At 38.9% G+C, this 24,604-nt stretch overlaps 1 protein-coding gene across 1 annotated transcript in view; it reads right to left on the bottom strand.

The window, feature by feature from the left end:
• Positions 1-24,604, bottom strand: part of MET (MET proto-oncogene, receptor tyrosine kinase) — an 89,753-nt gene that overhangs the window by 23,408 nt on the left and 41,741 nt on the right. The window contains exons 4-11 of the mRNA XM_077178967.1: positions 21,377-21,511; positions 19,846-20,019; positions 14,411-14,571; positions 13,125-13,227; positions 12,781-12,917; positions 10,324-10,497; positions 9,330-9,429; positions 937-1,155 (exon numbers count right to left, since the gene is read on the bottom strand). Coding sequence (XP_077035082.1) covers positions 937-1,155; positions 9,330-9,429; positions 10,324-10,497; positions 12,781-12,917; positions 13,125-13,227; positions 14,411-14,571; positions 19,846-20,019; positions 21,377-21,511 — 1,203 coding nt within the window. The remainder of the gene's footprint in view (positions 1-936; positions 1,156-9,329; positions 9,430-10,323; positions 10,498-12,780; positions 12,918-13,124; positions 13,228-14,410; positions 14,572-19,845; positions 20,020-21,376; positions 21,512-24,604) is intronic.

The raw sequence follows: 24,604 nt of genomic DNA, 5'->3' as shown, positions 1-24,604 counted from the left end.
AAGCTTTTTTCATTGTGATGAGGTAAAAGTTTTGGCTTACAGAGCTATGCAGGAGTGACACAAAGAAATAACCTAAGTATTAGGACTGATTATCTTCCATAAAACATTTTTATCAATTATATTTTATATAGATTATAGATATCTATGTAAATAACATATAAATACCAAAAATTTTTCATAAGCATTCAGTGTAAACTAGAAATACCCATATTTATAACTTTTCTATTTAATACTCAGAAAAAACTAGACTTCAAGAAATTGGACTCTCGCAAAATGGATTTAACTTTCTCCACAGCACTGTAGTAGAGAGAGACCTGTGCTCTTGAGGACCCCAAATTCCTAAGAGATGCTTCTCAGTGCTATGTAGGCTATTCTCAGTGCACTTTGAATAGGCATTCAGCATCAACTTTGCATTTTTCATGGATCCATAAATATTTAGGCTACAGCAGTGACTGATCCTCATGAGTGACTTTGTCAACAGGCCAGAGTTTCCCTCAGCTCCAGAGAACTGAAGAAGCCAGACCACATATTTTGTGAGGAAGGACACATAACCATGGGACAGTAAGAGCCAGGGCTTACACACAGACCACATATTTCATATTCTGGGCTCCTGGCCATGTTTAATCCTGAACTGGTGGTGCAGCCTATTGCACTCATAAGCTGATGCTGCGTGGTCCTCCCATGAGGAAAAGGAAAGCCCCTCTCCCACTTAACCTGATGACAACAACTACCCTGGTACACACACATATCTTTGTTTTCAGCTCTGAATCTTTTAAATGGTGACAAGTGGGCTGGGGTGAATGCAGTACTGAACACAGTGCTCTCTCTGCCCTCGCTTCCTTGGGGCTTCCTTTATTTCATCAAAACGTCTCTTCCACGCTGTGCTGCTGATGTGCACTTGCAAATAATTGAAAAACTTATTTCAGCATTTCTTACCTTAATTTCCAGAACATTTTGGTTGCCTCTTGAGATGAACACTGTCTTTTCAAAATGCTTAAATACAGGATTATTTACGTAATCAAAATCAAAGTACAGGGAGCTGACACCATCAAAAATAAAGAACACTTTGGTCACAAAGGGTGGTTGGAGATTGAAATCTTTCAGTGAAGGTGTAGTACAGCAGATTATCTCTGAGCTAGAGCGGTGGCTACATGCCTATAAGAAAAAAAAAAGAGGTAGTTGCAGTATCTACATGGAGAGGAAGTCACTGATTAATGCAATTTTCTTTAACAATACACATATATTGAAAAAATAAACACCAAGGGTCTTGTTCTCCTTTAACCAAAGCAAAATCCTGATCCGTGCTACACAGCGTTTATGTAGAGCTGGGAGAAAAGTATAAAAACTTCACGTCAATGGTGTTTGCACTCTTGTTGAGGAAATGTTCAAGTAAACAAGCTTCCTGGCCTGATTGTTCACAGCACTTTTAAAGTAAATATTTTGCAGATAATTAATGGAAAATGATTTCCAAAGCCAAGGACCATCAGGAGGCTAGCCTGGTGTACCGAGCAGCTATAGTTCAGGTTACCCAGCCTGCCACAGTGACTGCAACATGGATTTCTCTTTCTTTTACACTACCAAAGCAATAGTAAGGGACCAGAGGACAAGGTAAAAGCCAACAATACTAACTGGGACAGTGGAAAACAGAAGTAAAGCACTGTTTACCCACAGTGCAGCCAAGTTGCTATGTTTCCAGAAAGGCACTGTGGACTCTGAGAAAGGGCTTTAGAGCCAAAGCCACTTCGAATTCTGGGCCACAAAAGCTCAGCAAAGTGTATCTTCTTTCTAAAAATATATATTTAAGGCCCCAGATGTGTGGCACTTGGTGCTGAGGTAGAGTCCTGCAAGTTCCTGCTGAGAGCATTGCCTGTGGGAGATGCTTTGCACTCTATCTGGGAACAGCAGGGATAAGATGTTTCACCTCACTGTGCTGCAGGAGCAGACTGACAGCAGGCACGAAGCCACACCTGCCCGACTCTGCCACTACTCCTCATGGCAGCCTGCAATGGGGGGAAGCTGCACCCCATGATCAGAAGTCCTTTGAGAGGATGCTCTGTGCTATGGGGATGTGATCCAGTACAAAATGCAGGACTCGTCTGAACTGCCTTTGCAGTGGACAGGGACAACAGCTCATCTATAGTGGGTTCCATCTGATCCACCTTAGACAACCATCTAATCTTTAATTAGATTACTGGTGCTCTAGAAGGGTCAGCTTTGTCTGGACTGTGAAGGTTTCTACGGGAGTACTTTGCTTATAATGTCAGCAGCCCCTAGAGTGGGAGGCACGGTGCGTGCTGACTGCACCACACCAGCTGCAGAGGGGCTGTTTGTTATTGTACTGTGTACTCCCCTCCTGGCCTGCCCCTCCTGCTGCCTACCGACGGTACGGCTGAAGGACTTCTGGCACAGACAGAGTTGCTTCAGCTCCACAGAAGCATTTCTTTTCCAGCTCTACAAACTTTCTGTAAATAGTCCCTTTTGCACTGTGCCCTGAGAGAAGAAAGAACTTTTTCTTTTTTTACAAAATATAAAGGAGCATATCTGACATATGTTCCAGAAAGAATGGGGCTAAGCTCCTTGTCATCATAAAGCTTACATTTGTTTTACAAGAGATTTCCTTGGGAGATCAACAATGCTCTTGAATACCTTTGTGCATCCAGAGAAGGCCAAAATACATATTTTTCTGTTTTGTTTTTCAAAATAAATTTGTTCTCATTATCAAATGCTGCCTGAAAGAGCTTTGAAATTAGTTTAAATTAATGCAAGGTAATTTTGCTGTTTCAAATCACTCAGGCTGTATCAGCTATATACCCACTTTAGCTGGAAAAGCGGGTTTAAATTAGCTGCAAACCAGCTGCAAATCAGGGGTTTTTGTTATCACCACAGCAATTCATGTTTCTGTGAATAATATTGTGAAATCTTGAATCCGCCAAGGGAAACATTTTCAACATTCTGAGCATTAGTTTTAGAGCTCCTACGTGCCTGTGAGCTGTGAGTTTGACACTCAGTTAAATAACTTGGTGGAGCTCTCTGTGATGCTAATGGCACTTGCACCTGTGTATCTAACATCCCATTTATATTCCTAGCAGAAATTCAGAAATATTTTTGTAACCCCCATGTCAACAAGGTAAACTGTGGGACACAAGACAAGGCAAATTTTTGCTCCATTTGCTTATAGTATCAGATTGTTCTTTAGAATACCTTGTTATACAACACTGACCATATCTCAGGCTTTGTTCTATCATATAGATCTAGAAATGAATTTCAATTAGTATGGAAATAATAAGATGCATCATTAGTATAATGGATGATCAAGCCATACTTTTCCATGATGTATGAATATTTGTTATCTATCATATTGTGTCAATTCTTAAAAATAATTACTAAAATATATATAATTATGCAACCAAGTATGTCCCAAGTAATCATTATATTTATTTGATTAACGTAAATTCATTAGACTCTTTATCTACTGTAGAGTAGTGATGTCCATTAAATGAATAGCAGTGGTATTCATAACTTTGTTTGTGGCTATCTATTAGAATCAGATACTTTACTTTATCAGGCTGGTCTGTGAAGCAGAAGCTTTCAGAAAATGATAAAAATCTAATAATACTCTTTGGAGGGGATGCAATGTGACTGATTGGTAAGGTCAAGAAAAATCTTATTTGCAATGCCCTTATTGGTACGTGATTTGACATGACATTTTTACCTTGAAATTGGTTTTAGCAATTGAAGAATATGACGGTTTAGTTTTCAAGAAATATTGGATTGAGGATCTCCAAGAAAACCCCCCTAATTCAATCTATTGCCTTCTCAATTAAGATACTGCCTATCATCCAGCACCTTTAACTTTTATTTAATTAAACTTTAAAGTAGATTCACTTTAAAAGCTAAGCCTACATTTTTCTTGTGACAATAATCTACATCTGAAGACAAAGAGGAAGAAAAACTATAAAAATTATGGAGCATTTCACAAGCATAAGTAAATGCTATACCCCAAAGGGAATAATAATCCATTGCACAATGCATATGACTCATCACTTAAGGTATGTATTCTTGTTCCATTTGTAAAATATGACCCTTGAGGCAATTAATTCAAACCTGACCTACAGAACCTGAACTTCAGTGCCCAATTCTTTTTCATCTGATAGAACAACAGGAAAAGTATGAGGGAGGATCTCTGAGCTCCAGAGGTCTCTCAGCAGCTGACCCAGATTAGAGAGGGGCAGTTGGGTGTGTATTACAGGATCTGCAGCTGTCAGAAAGGAGAAAAGGGCCAATTTGTTCCTTCATAAAAAGTAAACTTTTGGAGTTCCAGTGAAGAATGAAAGATGAATGAAGTTAAAGACAGACCTGGAGACTCTCCAACCATCCTTGCCAAAGGATGATTTCTCAATAGAAAGAGAAGAAAATACAGATCCAACATGAAGAGAAGCCCATTCAGAAGACCTTTCTGTGTAGAGCATATCCTGAGGGTTTTTCAGCTAATTCATTGCCTTTTGCTGCCATTTTGGGTGGTACAATGAATGATCCTGATGGATTGATAGCCTTTGTATTTTAGTTTTCTTCTTGGATGAAGGCATGAGAGATGATGCTTCTAGTCTATCAGATCATGAGAGCAGAAGGTAGAGTAAAATGTCTCTTGCTCTTGGGTCTGAGAGCCAGCCCTTTGCACAACATGGTCAATACTAACTGGGAGTCCAAATTCCTCCCTGGCCTTGGGGTGGTCAATGTACCTTGTAGCACTGCATCCCTGGCACCCTGGTGATTTCACACAGTGGCTTTCCCCTGACATCCCCTGCTATACCTTTTTCTTGGCAGGAGATGTGTGTGAGCTACAGATTTGGCACAGAAAGAAAGATGAATTTTCCCCTTTGTGGGGGAAAACTTCACTGGGATTCTGTGGCAGCTTTGTGCCCCAGAGTCAAGAGAGATAGAGGATCCAAGCCTAGGAATCTTTGGATAGGGAATCATGAATATCTTCAGTAATCACACACTCACTGCCCACACTTAACAGGGAATTTGTTTTATCATGATTTAATACATCTAAGGTAGACACTCACTGCTGAATTCTAGGCATCTTGATGAATATGAGTACGGATTGCTTACAGACTTGTAAACATTGAATGAACTTTAGACTATTTTAAAATTGTCCTGTAAAACAACAGGAAATGGCATGTGGCAGGGAAAAATTTAAAAATGCTGAAGAACAATCAAAAGACTACTTACTGAAGAGATAATTAAAAGTCTGTGGAAAGAGAAGATGTTGCATAGCTACAGAATCAGTTGTTGAAGGTCATGTAATAAAAATGCTTCTTCTTAGTTTTGCAGCCTTGCATATCTTGGGACATTCATTGTTAGAAGAGATTAGGCAGAGGGAATATATATAGAAATTAGCTAATAGATGGCATATTAAAAATGCTATGAGAAAGGATCCCCAAATGACCACTTGTTCACTTTGGGGGAATCAAGGCAAACTACAGGCTTTCAAAGAAAAAAATATTACTCCCAAGTGCTTCAGAAGCAGAAGAGTCATCTAGCATGACTTACAGCACAGGTTCCTGATCAAACACTATTCCAAACTGTGTATTTGGGTATTGGGTTTAAACTGTATTCCTTGGGTATTTGGGTATAAACTGTATTCCTTGGGTATTTTTACAGGCACAATGAAAGGAGGGAACAAGCTGCTTCCCTGCTTGTGTACCTCACACAGGAACTGGATATGTGAACAGAAGTGAGAAGGTTTCCGTATTCTTATGCATTCTCTAGAGCTTTTGGGAATTTATGCAACACTGCCTAAATTCCAATTTTTTTCCCTAGTTGGAACAAATGATCAAAAGAACTCATGAAATAGAAATTAAAAAAAAAAACACATTGCAATTATTGAAACATATGGTTCAATACATTTTTTTCATTCATTGAAATAAATTCAGAGAAGGCAAAATGTATTATTTTGACAGTATTAACATAAAATGTAATATAAATGCAACAAGTGTGAACACAGTACTGAACAATTTTAAGGAAATTTAAATAAATATGAAAAAAATACAGTAAAATAGAAACAAGGCATTTTTTGCTCTATAGAAGAAAAATTTTCAGAGATACTAAACTACAAACATGAAAGCTGAAAAGCTCAATTTAAATGTTTCTTCTATGGGGGCTGGCATACTGTGCCCAAAACTTTTCCGTCTCAGTGAAACTGCTCTTCTTATAGGAAGTTCTTCCAGAAAAACTTTTGCATCAATTGTACCACTCACCTCTACCACTGGGATGGAAAGAGGCAGAGAAAAGCAAATGCCTCAGGGCATGTCTGCTGGCTCTGCTCCCTGAGACTTTGGGATGCAGAGCATCCCCAACAGCTCCTGCTGTTTACAGAAATGACCCTCCACCTACATTGTGACTCCATCAGGACTCTAGGCCACAAAACACCTGAGGATAGAGAGCTGACAGAAAAAGGTGAGACCCATTTTAAATTGGGCACTGCCAGTCTTAGGGTCTGAGAGGTGGGTGAAAGAATGAGAAGAGCTCTAGGAAACAGCATTTATCAGGAGAGTTTGGAGTGGTTTGGTTGTTTTGACTGGAAAAGAGAAAGGTTGAATCATAATTTAGTGCAAATATATAAAATTAGCAGGAGGGACCTATAATCTGTTGCTTGTCTCCACAGAGGGTTAAACAAGAAGATAGGTAATTAGCCACAGGATTTGGGTTAATTATTAGAAAGAAGTCTTTCCAAACCACTAGGTAAGCAGGTAGAGCAGCTCTCTCTAAAGCTTGTTTAAGCAAGATTGTGAAATGTCTTTCACAAGGAGCTTTAATAACAGCCTAAACAAGTATCTGGTAGGCAGTGGTCTGGGCACATTTGCTCCTGGCACAGGGAAGTGGGCCATGCTTGGCTGCTGTGTCCCTCCCAGCTGTACTTTCCTTTGATGCTTTGGGATGTGTCTCAGTGCTGGCTTTGGTTTTCCCAAGAGCCAGAGTTTCTGAATGCTGACAAAAGCAGCTTCTTGGAGGAGGCTAGTGAGAGAAAACTGAAAAGAAAAAGGGCTTGAATAACAATTTAAAAAATGATTCATTTAGCTATCCTCTCCCAAATTAAGGAAGCAAAAAGACTCATTACCTCAGCTATAGCACTTCTTGAGCACTTCTTTGGTCTGCTCAGGAAAACAACCTGTCTTCTCCTTTATAAAAGGCATAGTTGGTCTGGATCTCTGCTGGAAATAGTTCCTCATTGTTGTTTATTTTAATAATGACTGGATGAACTTGGGGTTTTTTGGTATATCTCCCATGCAGAGAGCCCAGAACTTCTAGTGCAGGATGGGTAAGACTACAGCCATAGGCATCCTCCACCAGAAATTTCCTCAGTTACACAGTACAGTCTTGTTACGCCACTTATAATCTTCTCTTTCTACCTGAGAATTAATACTCTTCCTTTAGAAATATGCTTGAGGTAGAGGATAGTGGCAGAACAAATGGCTGCCACTGAGGCAGAGAATGCAACTGAGTGCCAGAAGCCTTTAATTTCAATAGAGCAAAAATATATTGCTTGGGCAATGTCAAAGTATAAACCACTTTGGATTATAATCCATTTGAGGTTATATTCCACCTTTTGTGCAGGGAGAATGACCTTGTGTACACCTGCTCATACACTGGGGCAATCTCAATTCCTTAGAGATCAGCAGTGGCAGGAGATTTGTTTGTTGCCAAATGTCAAACACATTGCATGGTATGAAAAGAAAAAGAGTAAAGGAGATAATTCTGACTAAGTCCAGGATTTTTTTCAACAACAACTTAAAGGCAGAATGAAAGCAAAACACTGCTCAAGATTGCTCCCCAATATTTGGGGGAAAGAGTAAATTCTATGGTGTTTATTGCCTGGAGTTGCCAGTCACTTTTGGACAGTGTATTTTCTTTAAAACTTCAGATCTTTCAAATCTGTTCAGATTCTAAGAAGTCCTAAATATTTGACAGGGTGTACAGTATCAGGGCCTGAAGATAAACAATATTGCATATTCCCACAGGGGAATAGAAAAAGCAAACAAATGATCTTTGCACAAAGCAAAATCTCAAGACTTGATTTCAGCAACAATATTTTCCTTCAAAATCCTTTGTGCTTAGAAATAATTATGCTCACATTACTCAAAATCTAATAAATTTTGAGTTTTGTAGATTTCACTGAAAGATTTTATTTTCTGACTGATGGGTAAAGTGACTTTTTGATAACACTTAACACTGTGTTACATTGGAAAGGAACTGATTTTTAGATTAAAATCTGAACCTATTAAATTACAAGCCACGACTACATGCTGCGGAAATTCAGGTCCTGACACTCATAATATTATACAAATTAGGATCATGAAGAATATGATGACCTTGAAGCTATGAAAGACTGCAAATTTGCAGACATACCATTTAAAATGCATTGAGCAAACCTAGGTCTAATAGTTAGAATTCAATTCAGGAAACAGTGTATGATGATCATTAGAAATAAGCTGAGAATATGAACAGTAAGTAGCATGTCATAAAGAGTGTAGGTCAATTTAGCAATTTAGCTTCAAACAAACTAAACAAACCTTACAGGATAAGAAAATGTTGGAGGTACAACACAGCTGTGTAGACAAAAGCTTACAGAAGGCAGTTTCAGTAAAACTAGATGACAAATGCCATCTTTGCCCTATAAGAATTAAAGATGACATAGTCTTAGATTTGGACACTGTGTAGTGTTGACTCAGGAACAAAAAGAAAAAAAAGAAGACTTACATCTCTGATTGACACCTGCTGTTTAAGCAGAGGTACCCAATTGCAAGACCCCAAATCCATCTTAAAACTTAATGAACTTATCAAAGTTAGGACAGATTTCCCCAAAAGAGATTTTGGCAATCAGAAATTCTTAAAAATAATACTTAATTTTGATTTTATATATTTACTCCTCCTCTTCCTTTGATATGTACCCACAGTCACCACTTGAGTATCACAGTAGTGCCTGAACTTGTCGCGTAATCTGATACATCTATATTGCACTGCTGCATGTTTAGTCATTCAATTTGTATTGTTAAATTGAAATATGTAAATCTTCTTATCAGGTACTGTACTAGCCTTATTTCTTTGGAAAAGGTTTATTGGAAACAGTTGTTTTATCCTCACCTTAATTTCAAATTTGTTTTGAATTTTTCCTGTACAGTGAAAACAGCCTTTGCAGAAAACACCAAAATATCAGTAGAAGCCCCAAAGTTTCAAGGCAAAAGTCAAAGTATTGGGCTGAAAATTCACAACCATTCACTATACCAAGATGAAAAGATAACAGATTGTGTTCTCTAAGATTGACTCACCACAGAGAAGTTCATTCCTAGTTTAGGTACAGTAATCACCATCTGAGGAAAGCACACTGAGTTCAAGTTGATTCCCTGAGCTGTGATTGTACTTCCACCACTAGGAAAATTTAGCAAAAGAAGAAAAAAAAAAAGGAAGGAAAAGAAAAAGAGAAGATAAGTAGAATAAATGACTGCTGTGATAATGTAATGTTAATTACAAATTATATTTTAGAGTAAATGATAACATAAAACGATAATTAGGGACATGCATTGGATAAATGCAAATACATAGCTTTGAGCAGTGAGATAATTTTTCTGGGAAACAGATTTTACATTTACTATAACAACTAATCAAAAAGAGAAAAGAAAAATAATTTTTAAAACTGTGATAAGCCAGGGTATAAAACAAATGCGTAAATTTTAAAAGAGGTAGCTTTTTTTGTACTTTGTATTTGCTAACTTACTTATTTCACCTATTGTGTTCAGTGGTGCTGAAAAAGGTGACTCTTTTACTGCTGACATTTTTTTGGCAAAGGCAGATGGCTTGGATTAGAGCTACTGGGACCATATGTCACTTGAAAACACACACATACTAGCATACATATATATTCATAATGTTTATATAGCACTGGATTTAGACTATTTTAAAACCCATTTGTTCTCCTGAGTCCGCTGACTTGCCACATTAAATGATTTTCCTCAGCAATCAGTGTAATGTCCAGACACAGCATAGGAGACACACTTAGCAGTGCAGTGGGTATCTCAGTGGGACATCACAGGTAGGCTCAGCAGCAGCTAGGAGTGAAATCACAAAGAGAAAAGAAGCACCCTTCCCCCTTCTCCTTCACCTCTGAAAGGAAATGATTTGCCCTCTGCAACTGCACCATAATAGAAACAATTGGCACGGAAGATAGCGATAAAAATGCAATTTCTTCTGATAGATTGCTGAGCAGCATAGCCGTTCTTCGTTCATTTGCTGCTTTTATTATTTATATAAGAAAATTTCACTCACCTAAGAAAAGATTTGGCTGGATGAATTTTTAAAACAACTGGGTCTTCTCTGTATGTGAAATGGCTGCTTGTGTCTCGAATAGCTTCATCGATTTCCATTCTCACACGATATTCCTGGGGAATTTGCTGTGCTGGAGTGTAGCACTCCACAGTGCTCGCCGATATGCTGGGAGGACTGAAAACAGATTGCTTGTCACCATTATAAAACATGTACTTGGCTTAAAACACTGTCCTTTACTGAGCCCCAGCCTTGCCTAAGGATCTGTTTGTAAAAAAGTCATTGATTTTCCTGCTGGATAATCAGATTGCAACAAGTAAGCATGACATAAGGTAGAAATTGCAACAGTATGGCTTAAGATCAAGATTAATCTTAATTCAGTTGACTTGCACCTTTCTGATGGAAGGTGTTGTCCCGGTACTGGTGACAACCCCATGAGCCCCTGAACCCTGCAAAGGCAGCTTCCAGCTTGGAAAACAAGAGCACACTTCAGGTTTAAGGAGAATGATTTGATCTGCCGTAACCAAATAATGCCTCTTTCAAATCCACAGGACTTATGCTGTGTTAAAAGCCTCAAGTAAGGGTGCTCATGTGGTATGTACCAGATGCTGAGGGGCAAGCAGAGGGCAATGAGAAAGAAGGAAAAAATTCAAGAAGACATGGCTGAATTCAGTGGAGTCTCTGAGATATTCACCTTTCCCTTGCTATCATGCCTGGCCATGGAAGTCCTCTTCCTCCTACACTAAGCTCAGTGGGTGAGTGGACAGCAGGAGGATCCTGAAGTTTGAAGCATATGAAATGTGGCCAGAGGAACCAGGGCACATCAAAGACAAGGGTGGCAACTGACTGGGAAGTAAATGTAACTCTACCAGCTGGTTTCAGGGATTTGGCCCCAAGCACATCCATGGGCCAAGTGAGGTTCTTCTCATAGAATGTAAGAGATGGTCTCCAAATTAGACAAAAGGGACATTTGCTACAACCTCTGAAGCTTTCCAGGAAGGTGGGGTTCACCATAATGGATAGCAATTAATTAATCTGTATCTGGAAGGTTTTTAACATCTCTTAAAGGAAACAAGTAAACCTTGCTCTAGCTGCCCTCAGAACTGGAGAAAGCTGCCTTTTTAGCTAGAGAAACACCTGCCTTGAGAAATTGGTTAAGATTTACACAGAAATCTCCAGACAACTCGGCTAGTGAGAAAGAGGGGATCTGGAGATACTTACTGGGAAAGTCTCAGCTATTGTTCAGTACCTAGAGGTCGACCTGACCAACATCTGCATCTGAGCTGGCTGCTGTCCCACCCCCATAGTAGATGTCTCAAATGAATCATTCCCAAAAGGTTTATTTATTTCTCCATTAGCTGACAAAGACACCAAGAAATGCAACCCTAACTGTTAAGGAACGGAAAAATCATGAAGATCTTTTTAGTGATCACACTTGAATATCTAAATCCTTTTTCTTGATTTAGTCAGACTTGGCTGATTTGATCAAGAACATACAATAAATTATTTAGCAGTAAAGAATAAATTTAATCTCTCCTGACTCTGAGTCTTGTGTTAACTTATAGGCTACTGCTTCCCCGTGGTCTCCACAAGTGTGAAGTTTAACCACTATGATTTTCCATAATCATCAGATGATGCTCAAATTTCAGAGGAATTGCTGGATGTCCTGTTTCAGGAACACAATGGGCCAGATTTTGCCTTGTCCACAGAAGTGACAGTTCTGGAATCACCCTGCTGTTCCTAAGCAGAGAACCAAGTTGGATTTATGCCATGGTAGAATGGCTACCAAATTCAGAACTCGTCTACCCATAGTGGAGAATCTGTGTTTGGTGATCAAACACATCACAGATTTGTGACTGAGCTCCTGCTGGATCCAGTACAGAGCCACAAGAAATTCTGGCTTAAACCTCCAAAACAATTTTCTAAATACCAGGAGAAGTATGATGCTGCCAAACTGATGCTGCCTCTGTTTTGTAGGCTGTTCTCTGATAGCAGTGCAGAAATAGTGCTCCTCTGCATGGGATGGACACTGTCACCCTGGCCAGGTTTCCACCCAGGCAGGCAGTAGGAAATGGTAACTTGTGCCCACTGGCTGCTCACTGGCAGTTGCTGCATGAACAGCAGCTCTTGCTAATACAAGAGAGAGGGCTGAGTGTGTGGGAATCAGGGTGACAAAAATGATGGGAAATAAGCAGTTTCTTGTCCATTAGAAGCTGATTTGACCCTTCTCTATGCAACCTTTCAATGAGGTTAATGAAGACACTAGAGAATAAACAAGACTTCCAGAGAACTGTAGCTCCTTTTAGAAATCTTTTAAGTATCCTAAACTCAGGATACTTACTGCTTATTATAAATTCCCCAATAAGTGACACAAGAAGAGGAAAGCAAATGTTTAAGTTTGGTTTTTTTTAATCAAGACATTTCAGTATTAAAGGCATTGTGTTTTAGTTAGTACATTACCTTTTCAAAGTGCATGGTTGCTCACCAACAAAAATCCTTATGGATTTCCCACTGTCTAGGTATTTTCCAGCTACAGTCAGCAATGTTCCTCCAGATTTGGGGCCATAGGTGGGAGATATACTTGTTATTACAGGATTCTAAGGGGAGGTAAAAATAAAACCAGTGGATTATGAACATATTTTCAAAATATTGAGAGGACTTAAAACATTTGTTAACATTACCATGAAGTAACAATAAAGCCAACATGGATACAGAATTTACTATGCTGGATTGGACTCATGAGGAGTCACTAACAGTTAATATTGAAGCTAATTTTGACTATAAAAGTTTAATCTAGTGCTTACCACGTATGAAAATGTATTGAATAGTGTTTTGCCATGTCCAACAGAAACACTACTGGATATATTAAAACCTGGACTTTTTGCAGCAGGAACTGTGCATTCCAGCCTTTAGAAAACAAGGAAAAAAATGGGATTACATTTTTTTTCTGATTGATTTTTTCATATTAAAATAGAACTACTTCAAACTCATAATAGTGGGGAATCCATACTAAACAGATCATCAATCTATGTGCACCACAGACATTTCAGAAATAATAGCTAAAAGAACTGTAGCCCTCATCCTTAATAATAAATACAAATGCTGTGGACTTTATAATACTTGGCCACAGAAAATAATTTTAGTATATCATATATATTTTAGAAAAAAGAGGCATGATGGAAAAAACAAATATCTCTATTCAATGGCTGATGGATTTGTAAAAATTTTCCTTTAAATATCAAATTTTGGCAGACAATAGCATTAGAAAAAATGAATCATATACATGAGCTTGTTATAAAAAAAGTAAATATTACCAAAACTTAAACTTGAACTTCTGCAGCAGCATATGTCAATGTATTATATTACATTAACATAGTCTCATATATAATCTAGTCTCCTTAAATCATCTTGTTTCCATTGAAACTGTCCAGAACAGCAGTTAGGAGAGTGCTCAACACTTCTGGAGCACTTGCTGGAGTATCTGCACTGCTATGTATGTGAACAGCAAAGCTGTGCCATGATTTGTGCTTTGCTTTGGTGGTAGAGAGAGGATATTTACTGAATTTGTATTTCTGCAAGGTAACAATCACAGTAACCTCTGTCTTAAAGTTAACCCATTATCCCTGTGCCTCAGATACTTATTTCTGAGGAGGAGAGGTGCAGTTAGGGGTCATAAGCCTCTGGATGACGAAATAACTGCATCTTCTCACACTTCTCTCGAGCAGCAGCTTTACAGATCAGGAAGACCGAGGTGACACAACTTAACCCAGCAGGATCCCAGCCAAAGGAACTGCCCCCTTTTCAAACCTTTGAATAGATTCATTCTTGCCAGCTTTCACAGATGTTGAATAGTATTTCACAGACAAATCAGAAAACCTGCTGCAGGAGCTATTGGCATAAACTAGATTTATTTAATCTCCATTTTGAGCGTTGTTTTTCTTGATGAGTTTATTAAACCACAGGATTTCTTCAAATTTGAAATTTCAGAATCAGAGATGATACTTATAGGCTGAATGTTTGTATTTGCAATAATTCCATACCACATAAAGAACATCTGTATAAATGAAAATTAATATTTTAGGTTTCTTACCTATTTTTGTTGCTAGATTTCATTTCCAGAGGACAAATTTGTCCTCCAATATGAACTACTGTATTTTTTAATTCAAATCTATTATTTTTGCTGAATCCAAAGTCCCATCCACACAGTGTCAATTTTGTCCCACCTTCTATGGGAGCGCTGCTTGGGAGAATCTGTTAAAAAAATATTGTGTTAGTTGAATCAGATTTTCTTGAACTTCACTTGGAGCTAAAGAATGGGCAAAGGAATAATTTTAGAAAAGCATTTCTTTTGGTAGACTATGTCCTAGCATTCATCTTAATTGTTCTTCACCTTTCATTTGTCACATTATGAGCTTTCTATGACAGTAGCAATAAATAACAAAACCTATACTAGAAGGCTTTGAAAGATAGTGTTTAGGGGCACTGAACAAGCTGTGCATTGTAATAGTCTTTTAAATCCTGCAGTTCTTGTCTTTCACATCTTATTTCTGGTGTGTTAAACATACAATATACTTATTTTGTTAGAAGCTGAATGCTGAACACAAAAGGGCCCCCAAATGACCGTTTTTTGCCAGCTTGATGGAAGTTGGGTTCAGAGTGAAGTAGCTTCAAAGACACCATAATCCAATATTGCGTTGACTGTGATAAAGTTAACATGACTTCTGCTATTCTTTCCTTAAACATTTTACATTTGGTCACCTCTAATTCCAAGTTAAAAATAAACTGCCCCTCAGAAACACAGAGACAATCTACAAAGGAAATACATTTTTTTTTTTTTTTTTGTGTGTGTGTGTGTGTGTGTGTGTATTGTAAATTGTCCTGTAAAATATAACAATGGTGGGAAAAACGTAGGAACACTATAGAAGTCTTACAAACTCAGTAAAAGTACCGGTTAGTACTGTCAGTAAAAAAACCCCAAAACCCACCAAAAACCAACCAAAAAGAAAAGACATTAGTTCAGGAATTATGAGGACTTTCAGCAATACTGCACAATTTTGCAAACATACCAGTACCACCAGACAAACAAAAAAGAATGAAAGGAATGAGAGACTGAATTTATACTTGTGATTATAGTGCCTAAGTATCTTAATGCTTTAGTGATAATAATTTTGCCCCTAAAATGCAATACAGCTGTGTCCTTCAAAGGACCCGGCTTAATTTTCAAGCTGAAAGGAAAGTGTTTGAGTGATACTTGGCTATTATTTCATCTGGAAATCCAGTAAGACAGCACATTTCTTTTCAACTCTCTTGTAGCTATACTTCAAGACTCTCACAAATGAACTATTGTAGATAGAAAGGCAGCTGAAGAATACTTCAAAAGAATTATACCATATACTATATATGGGGAAATTTACTGCCCTCATTAGAAACCAGACAAAGAGTCTGACTTAAAATGCACTGAAGCCAGGAGGAACCTTTTCTGTTTTAAAGAGCTTTGAATCAGCTCTCAAGGAGCAAAGAGAGAACCTATGCAGGACCAGCACTTTTGTACAAATCCTTTAAAAAGGAGTGATACTCACACAGTCCCTGACACACAATTGCAGCTATGAGCTCGGAGCCATTCTGTGCCCATGAAATCTGTGCTATTCACAGGTTTAACTTTTCCTTGTTTCTTTGGAGTTTTCTTCTTCAAAATCTGGATTTGACTTCAGATTCTAGTTTTCCACTCTGCTCAGTATCTCAGCACATTATCTATTTTTGAAATAACAAAACCCTAGCAGAAAATGAAATTGCTCTGTGGGAGTACAGGATATCCCGATGTTTTGTACAATACATTGACATGTGGCATTTGAAGAGTTTGAAATGTAATCCACAGGTTAGCAAAATAAGGGCTTCACAAAGCCATACAGAATAAAAACTGAAGGTACTGAACACGTTTTTAGTGATCTTACATGGCAAAAGAGACTTGTGATAGCAACCTGTGTGCCTTGAGGGGTAGCAAGTATTTAGTACATTTTGTCAACAAGTTTAGGAGGCAACACCTCTAAGTAGATAGCAAAAAATAAATAAACAAAATCCTAAAGTTTTGTTTTTAAGTTCTGCCAAAATCCCTTGTTTTTATTCAAAATTTATATTTGTTCCATTTTTTCTGTATGCTGAAATGTCTGAAAATCAAATGTAGTTTTCCAGACTTTTTCTTGGGAGTGTTGACAAGAATGGACAGTGAATCTCCTGGTCTTTGAACTGAGGTATTTTTAGGCCTCTTCTGTGTACTTACATCGCATTGGTAGTAACAGAAAACAATCAAACCAGTTATAAATGCTATGAAATCCAGGATTCAAAAAATATTATGTTACCTCCACTGATAACATGGAGCAAGTCCTGTCATTCTGCTGCTCCCTGAACTTTTGGTTAAGGGAGAAAGTTAACTTTTTGTTTTTGGAAAACTTTAAAGCATTGTGTTTTCCTTTTATTTATGTTCACAGCTAATATCCACTTAATATATTTTTGGAAGAAAATACCTATTTATTAAAGTTTCATTAGCACATTCATTTTAATTCAAAGACAAGAACACATGTGTACAACCACATGTGAAATTTACAGCAAAGCCTCCAACCCAAACAGGCAGCAGAAGGCCTGATGTTCTTGATATGTCTGATACAAAAGCCAGCTAAAATGACTCACTTTAAAAACAACAACAAACCATGTCAGATTTTTAACCACAACAAAGAATCAGAAGGGAGACCAATTTATTTCTTCTTTTACACCCTTCACCTTTCAGCGTGACCTGAACGCCACGCGCAGATGCCTGCAATTTGTTCCAGCACCAAGTGATCTCCGAGGAGACTCCCTCCTGGCTTCCCTCTAGAACTCTCATCGGCTCATCCAGGCTGATGAAAATCCTCATTGCTGGCAGAGGCAGGGGATGGGAGCAGACTGGGAGCTGGGCTGTGCAGGGGATGTGTCTTAGCGCCTGCCCTACTATGCTGTCTATGTCTGGGCAGACTTGACTGCTCCTTTCCAACGCACAGCTCCAAGGGAAAGTGCTTAAAGGAGGGGAAAGAGATAAAGGATCTGCAGGACTCCATGGGAAAACACTGGGCTTCTTCTCTGCCATCCCTCCTGAGAGGAAAAATTAATTTTTTTTCCCATTGTACACCATTCTGTGTAATAACCTGGGAAAACATCACTGAAGACTTAGCTAACATCCACTGGAGCAGACCCTCAGGGAGCAATCTGCTCCCCTCAGGTTAAAGTGATCATATGACATATCTCAAGCAATCTGTCCCTCTGAAAGCTGCAAAATATTAGGGAGAGGTTTGGACTGAATTTCAGATACTATGCAAAGCAGGTCATCCTCCGTTTGTTAGGAACAAAACTAGCTTGTTTCTACATTTTATGCATGTGAGTTTCAAGACAGATCAGAAGATGATGAATAATCTGTTTTATATTTTTTTCAGTAATCATGTTAAATGTCATGGTCCAGTAGAGCATGAAATTTGTCTTAACAGCTAGCAATCCAATGGATTGAAGTATCCAGCTGCATTTTTTTTCCTTACAAGCCTTCTGGAAGCAACATCTACCAATATCGGCACGCAGTAATTCGAGATTCACTTTCAGATCCATCAGTGTCACAGCTCCATATTCATTACAGGGGTAGACTGGGCTTGTGCTGAGCAGGCTGGGCTGAGCCAATGGGGAATGGAAGCACCCACCCAGCCTCACAACTGTTCCCACTGCCCCACATCCAAGGTGTGCTCCCTTCCCAGCACTTCACAAGGGCTGCAGTCTCTTGGTTCTTAAAACTGCTGAGTGAACACATTCAAAATTGAAATTAAAGAGGGCTACATGAGTTCAGCCCCTCTGAAAATCAGAAACTAAGCAGTTCAGAGCCTCAGAAATATTTTTTGATCTATGGAAATATACAGCCAGTTCTGGAAAGTCTGCAAATTAAAAAACATTAAGGGTGCTTGAGCTCTAGAAAAGACGAAACAAACTGTGCAGAATAGGTGAGCACCTTGGGCCTGCAGAGGTAAAGAAAAATATATAAGAGCTAATTCTCACTGCATACCTTTGAATTGGTGACTCAATCTCATACAGACTAAGGCTGTAAAGGATTATTTCACTATCTAATATAAGCATTTCGAAACAAATGTGGGTTTGTATAAAGGAAAAGTAAACTGTTCACATTCTGCATTAGCAAGTTTTGTGCATCTTCTTTGCCCTAAGCAAATGGCCATAGAAGGCAAACCACCCCTCCCCCTTCTGTTTTCCATCCATTTTGGGTTTGATTCCTATAACTCTTCATTGTTTTTTCACTGAATTTAGCTGTGTTAATCATAAATTTCATGTCTGAAAGGTGAACATGGAAAAACCCAACCCTGTAAACATGTGTTTCTATACTTCTTTCTAGATTAATAGCAGTTTTGTCTAAAACATTAAAACTTAAAAATATTGTTGTACATGAAATCATATGCCTGGATGAAAGATATACATTATTTATTTAAAACCCACTTTTTTCTCCCTTTCTAAGAGTTTGGCATATCAAACTTTCATGTCTGTTTGTAAGTTGTATTCTAATAAAAGAAAATGTATTTTTAACTACATGATGTAGTTTAAATGCACTAACATAAGTGAATGTGTCAGTAAATGCTACCAGAACATTTTATGCTTGTCCTTCCCTTAGATTTCTAGTCCATCAACTGCCCTGCAAACCTCTGCCTTCACAGTCATGCCACACTTCACACGGGAAGATTTGGTCCCACATACATACAGTACAAATCCTGCATTAAGCATAGCTGAATTAAAGCTGGACTGTGCCAGTGCAGCTCCCTGCTCATCTGTGCCTTCTTGTTCTCACACACCCTTGATGAGCTCTGGCTGGCTGGCAGCAGCCTCTGGCTGCCCCTGTCCTGGGGGTGCAGCTACAGGCTTGTTCCTTGTTGGTGCCAAGTGGACCCACAGGAAAAAGGAGCCAGGAAGGGACATTATGGAAAAACAACTTCCCCAGGAGCTTGGGTAGGGGAAAGAAGGGATTTTTCTCACAAAGAAACACCAGGCTTTCCTCCACCATTGGAGCCAGCATGGGGATGGATGAAGAGTGGGAGCCAGGGACCTCCTGTGCTGGGTCAGGCTGTGGTGGCTCTGGGCAGGAAGTGCTTTCCTCCACTTTTGTCTCTGAGAGAAGCCTAAGAGAAGGGATGCTCCTTTCTGTGACTGGCTTTCCTGTCAGACCCCTGCCAGGCTGGCTCAGACCCATCTTGTTTCCCCATCAGAAGTGCTTTGAAGGGCCAGGGATCTCGCATCCTGGTAAGGATGATCAGACAAACCTGTCCATCCATGAGCATCTCAGCCCACAGTACTCAGGGAGACCATGTGCATCCAGTCAGAGGATTCATGGACATCAAGACTGAGGGGAAGTTGAGGAAAGCTGATGACTTATCATGATTACATGAATAGAAAATGTCTACAGAGTGCAGACTGTTCTTCCCTCAAGAGATAAATGGAAGAAATCCACCACTTTACCTCATAAACCCTAGGCAAGCAGGTGTCCTGGGTCCAGGTGTTGCTGGGGCACTTGGAAGACCTGAGGCACTGCTGGCTGCACCAGCCACACTCCATGAAGGCTGGTGCCAGCAGGCACTGGCTGCAGGACCTGAAGTGATGGCAGCCTGGCCCCTTCAGAGGGATCTTTGTTATCTGTCGATGGAGAGACATGATGATCCTTTTAATACATGCACTAAGTGGCAAGGAGAATCTCTATTTATGCATAGCATGCTGGTGCTACTCAGATTTCAGATGTGCAAGCCACAGTTCGACTTCTCTTTAGCTCAGTAATTATAGGATCTTATAAGTAATTTAAGTGACATGATTTTAAATTCGCTTGGGAGAAACCCTAAAGGCATCTTAATGTTATATACAGTTACTACCAGCATCTGGTGTTTACAGCAAGATAGCATTTTTTGCTGATGGAGAAAGAAAGCAGCAGCGTGCTCCTCCCAGTATCTCAGTTTGCCTTAGTTTATGCAGTGTATCTCAGTATGCCTTACTTTATACATTTGTAAAAATAGGCATGATGGCTATTTCAACTTTGGTGAGGCTGTATTAATATCTGTGGCACACGTACAGCATGTGACTGCCCATGTACTTGTTTTTTAACACCTATCATAAAAAAATCCATACTTTACCTAAAATACAACTTAAAATTTATATTACTTAAAATATCAGGATAGTTACGAAATAGTCACTCTAAACATGTAAGAATTATTTTTGGTCAAAATATTAAAATCAATATATAATTAAATTACTATATAAGTGCCTTATATTTCTTTATACTTCAGGACCTTCCTTAAATTTATTTTGTACATTTTCTGAAGATCACTCTTATAAATAACTCATACATTTCTAGTAAATGATTAATAACAATCTTTATGGCTGATGTATTTCTGTAAGGCCTTATAGAACTCAAGGGGTCAAATTATTGCTTACGATTATGGTTTAGGATTATCCGTAATATTATCTGCTGATGTTTTAAACCTGTTCTTCAATGCATACCTACTTATGACAATAGCATATTTATGATGGCTCTTCATCTTTTATTAACTCTTTGTAGACTACATGCTAAAGTAATTTTCAAGCCTTACTGACTTACAGTTTTAAAGACATGTATGTAACTCTAGCACACACAACCGTCCTTAAAAAGTCACAATGCTATGACACACAAACCAAGAAAAGCCAGGAAACTGAACACTATTCTTTTCTTGAGCCATTGTGTGTTTTGTCTTTGCAAGCACTTGAATTAGGGACAGGTTTTCAGCCTTAAAATTCGCATTTCCTGGCTTTTGTTGGTTTACATCACGAGCTCTTACATTATTTAAGCATTTCTCAATATGAGGCTGCCAGTTTGTTTAGCAGGGGAATAAATATATCTTGGAGGAAACTTACAATCCCCAGTGTTCTGAGGGAATGGCAGGGCCATGAGGATGCTGTGCAGAAAGCAGCAGTGTGAACAGAGGTTTACACAGAGCACAGGAGGATTAGATTATGAACCACTCACCTTTTTCCCAGTCACTACCAGGGTATAGCCATCATCTGCTAATGAATTCTCGACAACAACCTGGGGAGAGATGGGGTGGGAGTCCAGCTGAAAGCTGACATGTGGAGTTGTGGATTCTGAACGGGAAACCACTATCTGAGAAAGAAAGAAATTTTGAAAATCAGCAGGCAGTTTGTAACCCAAATGCATGCTGCTCAGCTGTCTCATGTTCTCTGCTTGCATTAATTACTTTGCATTACATTGCATAATATTTTGCATAATGTTCCATCATAATCTGATTAAAGTGCTAAAAAATCTACTTTATTTAATACAGCAAAATCATGGCTGTTGGAGGATCCTCAAAATACACCATATTTATTAAAATATGCAGGAGTCACTGCATGCTTCCTATTCCTTCAATTTCAGGTATTTATACATCACCACAGAAAATGGAGAAACTGACCATTTAGTCAGTCCTATACATTTAAGAATGAAGAATTTTATCTATAATGTCTATTTAAAAGAATCTTAAAACTCCAGGTCTTTAGAAGTCAAAACCATTTCCTGCTATTCCCACTTTGGTCCTTGAGTTTGAAAAGCAAACTTTACCCTGTGTCAACAGCCTCTGCTCTTGCTGCACGTGGGGCATTGAGATTGCAAAGCTATGTCAGGCACTGCAGGTCACACTGTGGGCACCACTCAGAGCCACGAGTACCCAGAGCTCAGCAGCCAGAGCTGCCCAGATGGAAATAGCTGCCAGGCTACTGCTCTGACAGGCTCCTTGCAAGGCTTGGCTGGGCACCCTCAGCTCTGGCTCCTGTTGATTTCTGTGTGAGCCGGGTGACCAGGACTGAGCATTCAAAGCACTTCTTAAAATTACAGGGAATGGTGGAGGCTCCTTTAGGAGATGCTCCAGAACAGGAGCCTAATTTAGTCATCCTGAAGCCCCTTTGCTAAAACCTTCCATCTCTCTCTCTCTCAGTTTCAGGAGATCTTAGGGAGATTAGTCACACCAGTATGAAATTCCCTCACTACTCATCTCTCTGCATCTTGAGTTACCTAAATTCTTCTGAGAATCTGGGCCCATTCCTGCAAACACACGCCTAACTTTACTACTGTAACTTTGTTGACTTTAACGGGATGAGTCATGGCTGTTAAGCAGAGGCATAAAGCATCTGCAGATCGGGGTGGATATTTGATAGCAACATTTTATAGGCTTGGGCCTGCAATGCAGAAGGATGTGCACCCAAATGTGATAGCATCAGGCAACAAAGGCAGAGGATTGTTTACATGAGGGAAGATCATGTTCATGTTTCAAAAGCTGTATCACGTGTAGTTTACTTAAGGAATTTAGATAATCAACATTTGCTGAGAAGTTAGGATTCAATGGGGCTCATTATTTAAAAAGATTGAAGCCATTCTGCAAATAACTTGTATGTCAAATGTTTCATTTTTTACTATAATGAAGCTTTTCTTCTGACTCCGAAGGCAGAATCAGAACAGCCAGGACATTGACTTACACAATTTCACTGGCTTTTCACACTGCCAAGGGCTTTCAACAAGATGGCTGACTCCAAAACTAGACTTAGAGATGCTGTAATTATAGCTGCTGTTTTGATGTAATTCAAGACTTAAATAAAATATATGAGCAGTTAATTCATGCCGATAACTGCTTCACATCCCAGAGGTATTTATAGTTTGGGGTTGCAAGAGGCTTTTTTTTCTTTAAAAATGAAACTGGCTTTGTTATGGGCTTTGCTATGGATTTCTTTCATATCACAGAAAGTACAGATTTTAGAAATCAATAAAGTATGATCGTTTTTGGTGACACAGAAGTATGGTCTCTGACTCAGTGTAATAGGGCATGAGCTCTGTTTTTCTATTCAGGACAATGAAAAATAGAATGGACTGGAAAGCTGCATGAAAAACCTTGATTAATGTTGGCATTATGGGGAGAGGTAGCACCACAGCTGCAAATACCTTTTTAGTTGATCATTAGCCGTGTCTCATCTCGAATACCCACTGCTATAAAATGCTAAGAATTCTTTTCCATCATTAATCCAGGCTTCCTCTTATTGCCAAGCATTCTTTCTGATTGAGCCACAGTGTTAACTCTTTAAACACATCTGCATTCCAACCTCAGAGCAATACACGAAAATTTGGATTCCATCTCTACAATCTTGGAAAAATTACTTGGTACTTGAAACACGGACTGACCTTTATTTTACTGAGGTTGATAGTCAAATCACCTACTCAAAGCCCAAGTGACTAGACTTTGACCTCATGACATACAGGGAGCTCAGATTACACTTCCTAGCACACAGAATGAAAGTTTGGATTTTGCTTTGAACTAATCTACCAACCTACAGATCTGCTATAACAGATATTAGATGTTAAAAATGTTCTTTTTGGTCCACACAAATGTGTGATTTTTGCACACATCAGCCCAGTCCTTGAAATTCTATCTTACCCTTATCTGACATAATCCTGAAAAAAAAAAGCAATTTGAAGACAGCTTCTACAGCAGGAGGAAGAGGCTACTTAGGACTCCAGTGTCGTTCTCATAAAGCTCTGATTTTTATAGCTTGGAACTGAGCTGGTATGTGTGCAGCATAAATTTCATCTGTCATGGACACACTGACATACAGGGATCACTACCATGAAAATTGTTCAGTACTACAGGAGATTTTCCCTCTGCAAAGACTATAAAATCCTGGGGTTTTGGGGGTGTCTTTTTTTTTGGTGGGGGGGGGGTGGGGAAGAGTGATATTGGATTTTTTTTGTGTTTTATTTTCATTTTAGTAATTAATTTATTAACCATCCATTTCTTCAGAGCATAAGAGAAATGAAACCTTATTTCCATGCCTCCACTCAATCAATTAGGAGTGAGGGAAGGTCTAGCACAGATAATTAACCAAAGGAGAACAAACAGACATTTGTAGTAAATGGTCAATGTCACCAGAAAAGTGGTTGAGCAGTCCAGTGATAAAGTTTTGTGATGATCTGAAGGTATTCAAGGTGGTTAGGATGAGGATAGACTATGAAGGATGGCAGAAGGAAATAAGGAAATACAGGACAAGGCAATAAAATGGCAGATGAACTACACCAATGAAAATTAATTTAAAGCAGTATATGTTAGATAGTTATCTAACTGCTTAGCAGCAGCCAAAACCAATGTAATAAAAACTTAGAAATTATTAGAAAAGGATTAGAGAACAAACCAGAAAACACCCTGATAATGATATCAGG

Source organism: Agelaius phoeniceus, chromosome 5 (genome assembly GCF_051311805.1).
Source record: "Agelaius phoeniceus isolate bAgePho1 chromosome 5, bAgePho1.hap1, whole genome shotgun sequence".
Classification (NCBI taxonomy): domain Eukaryota; kingdom Metazoa; phylum Chordata; class Aves; order Passeriformes; family Icteridae; genus Agelaius; species Agelaius phoeniceus.
Note: the sequence above shows the minus strand (reverse complement) of the source record. Positions and strands in the feature narration are given on the sequence as shown.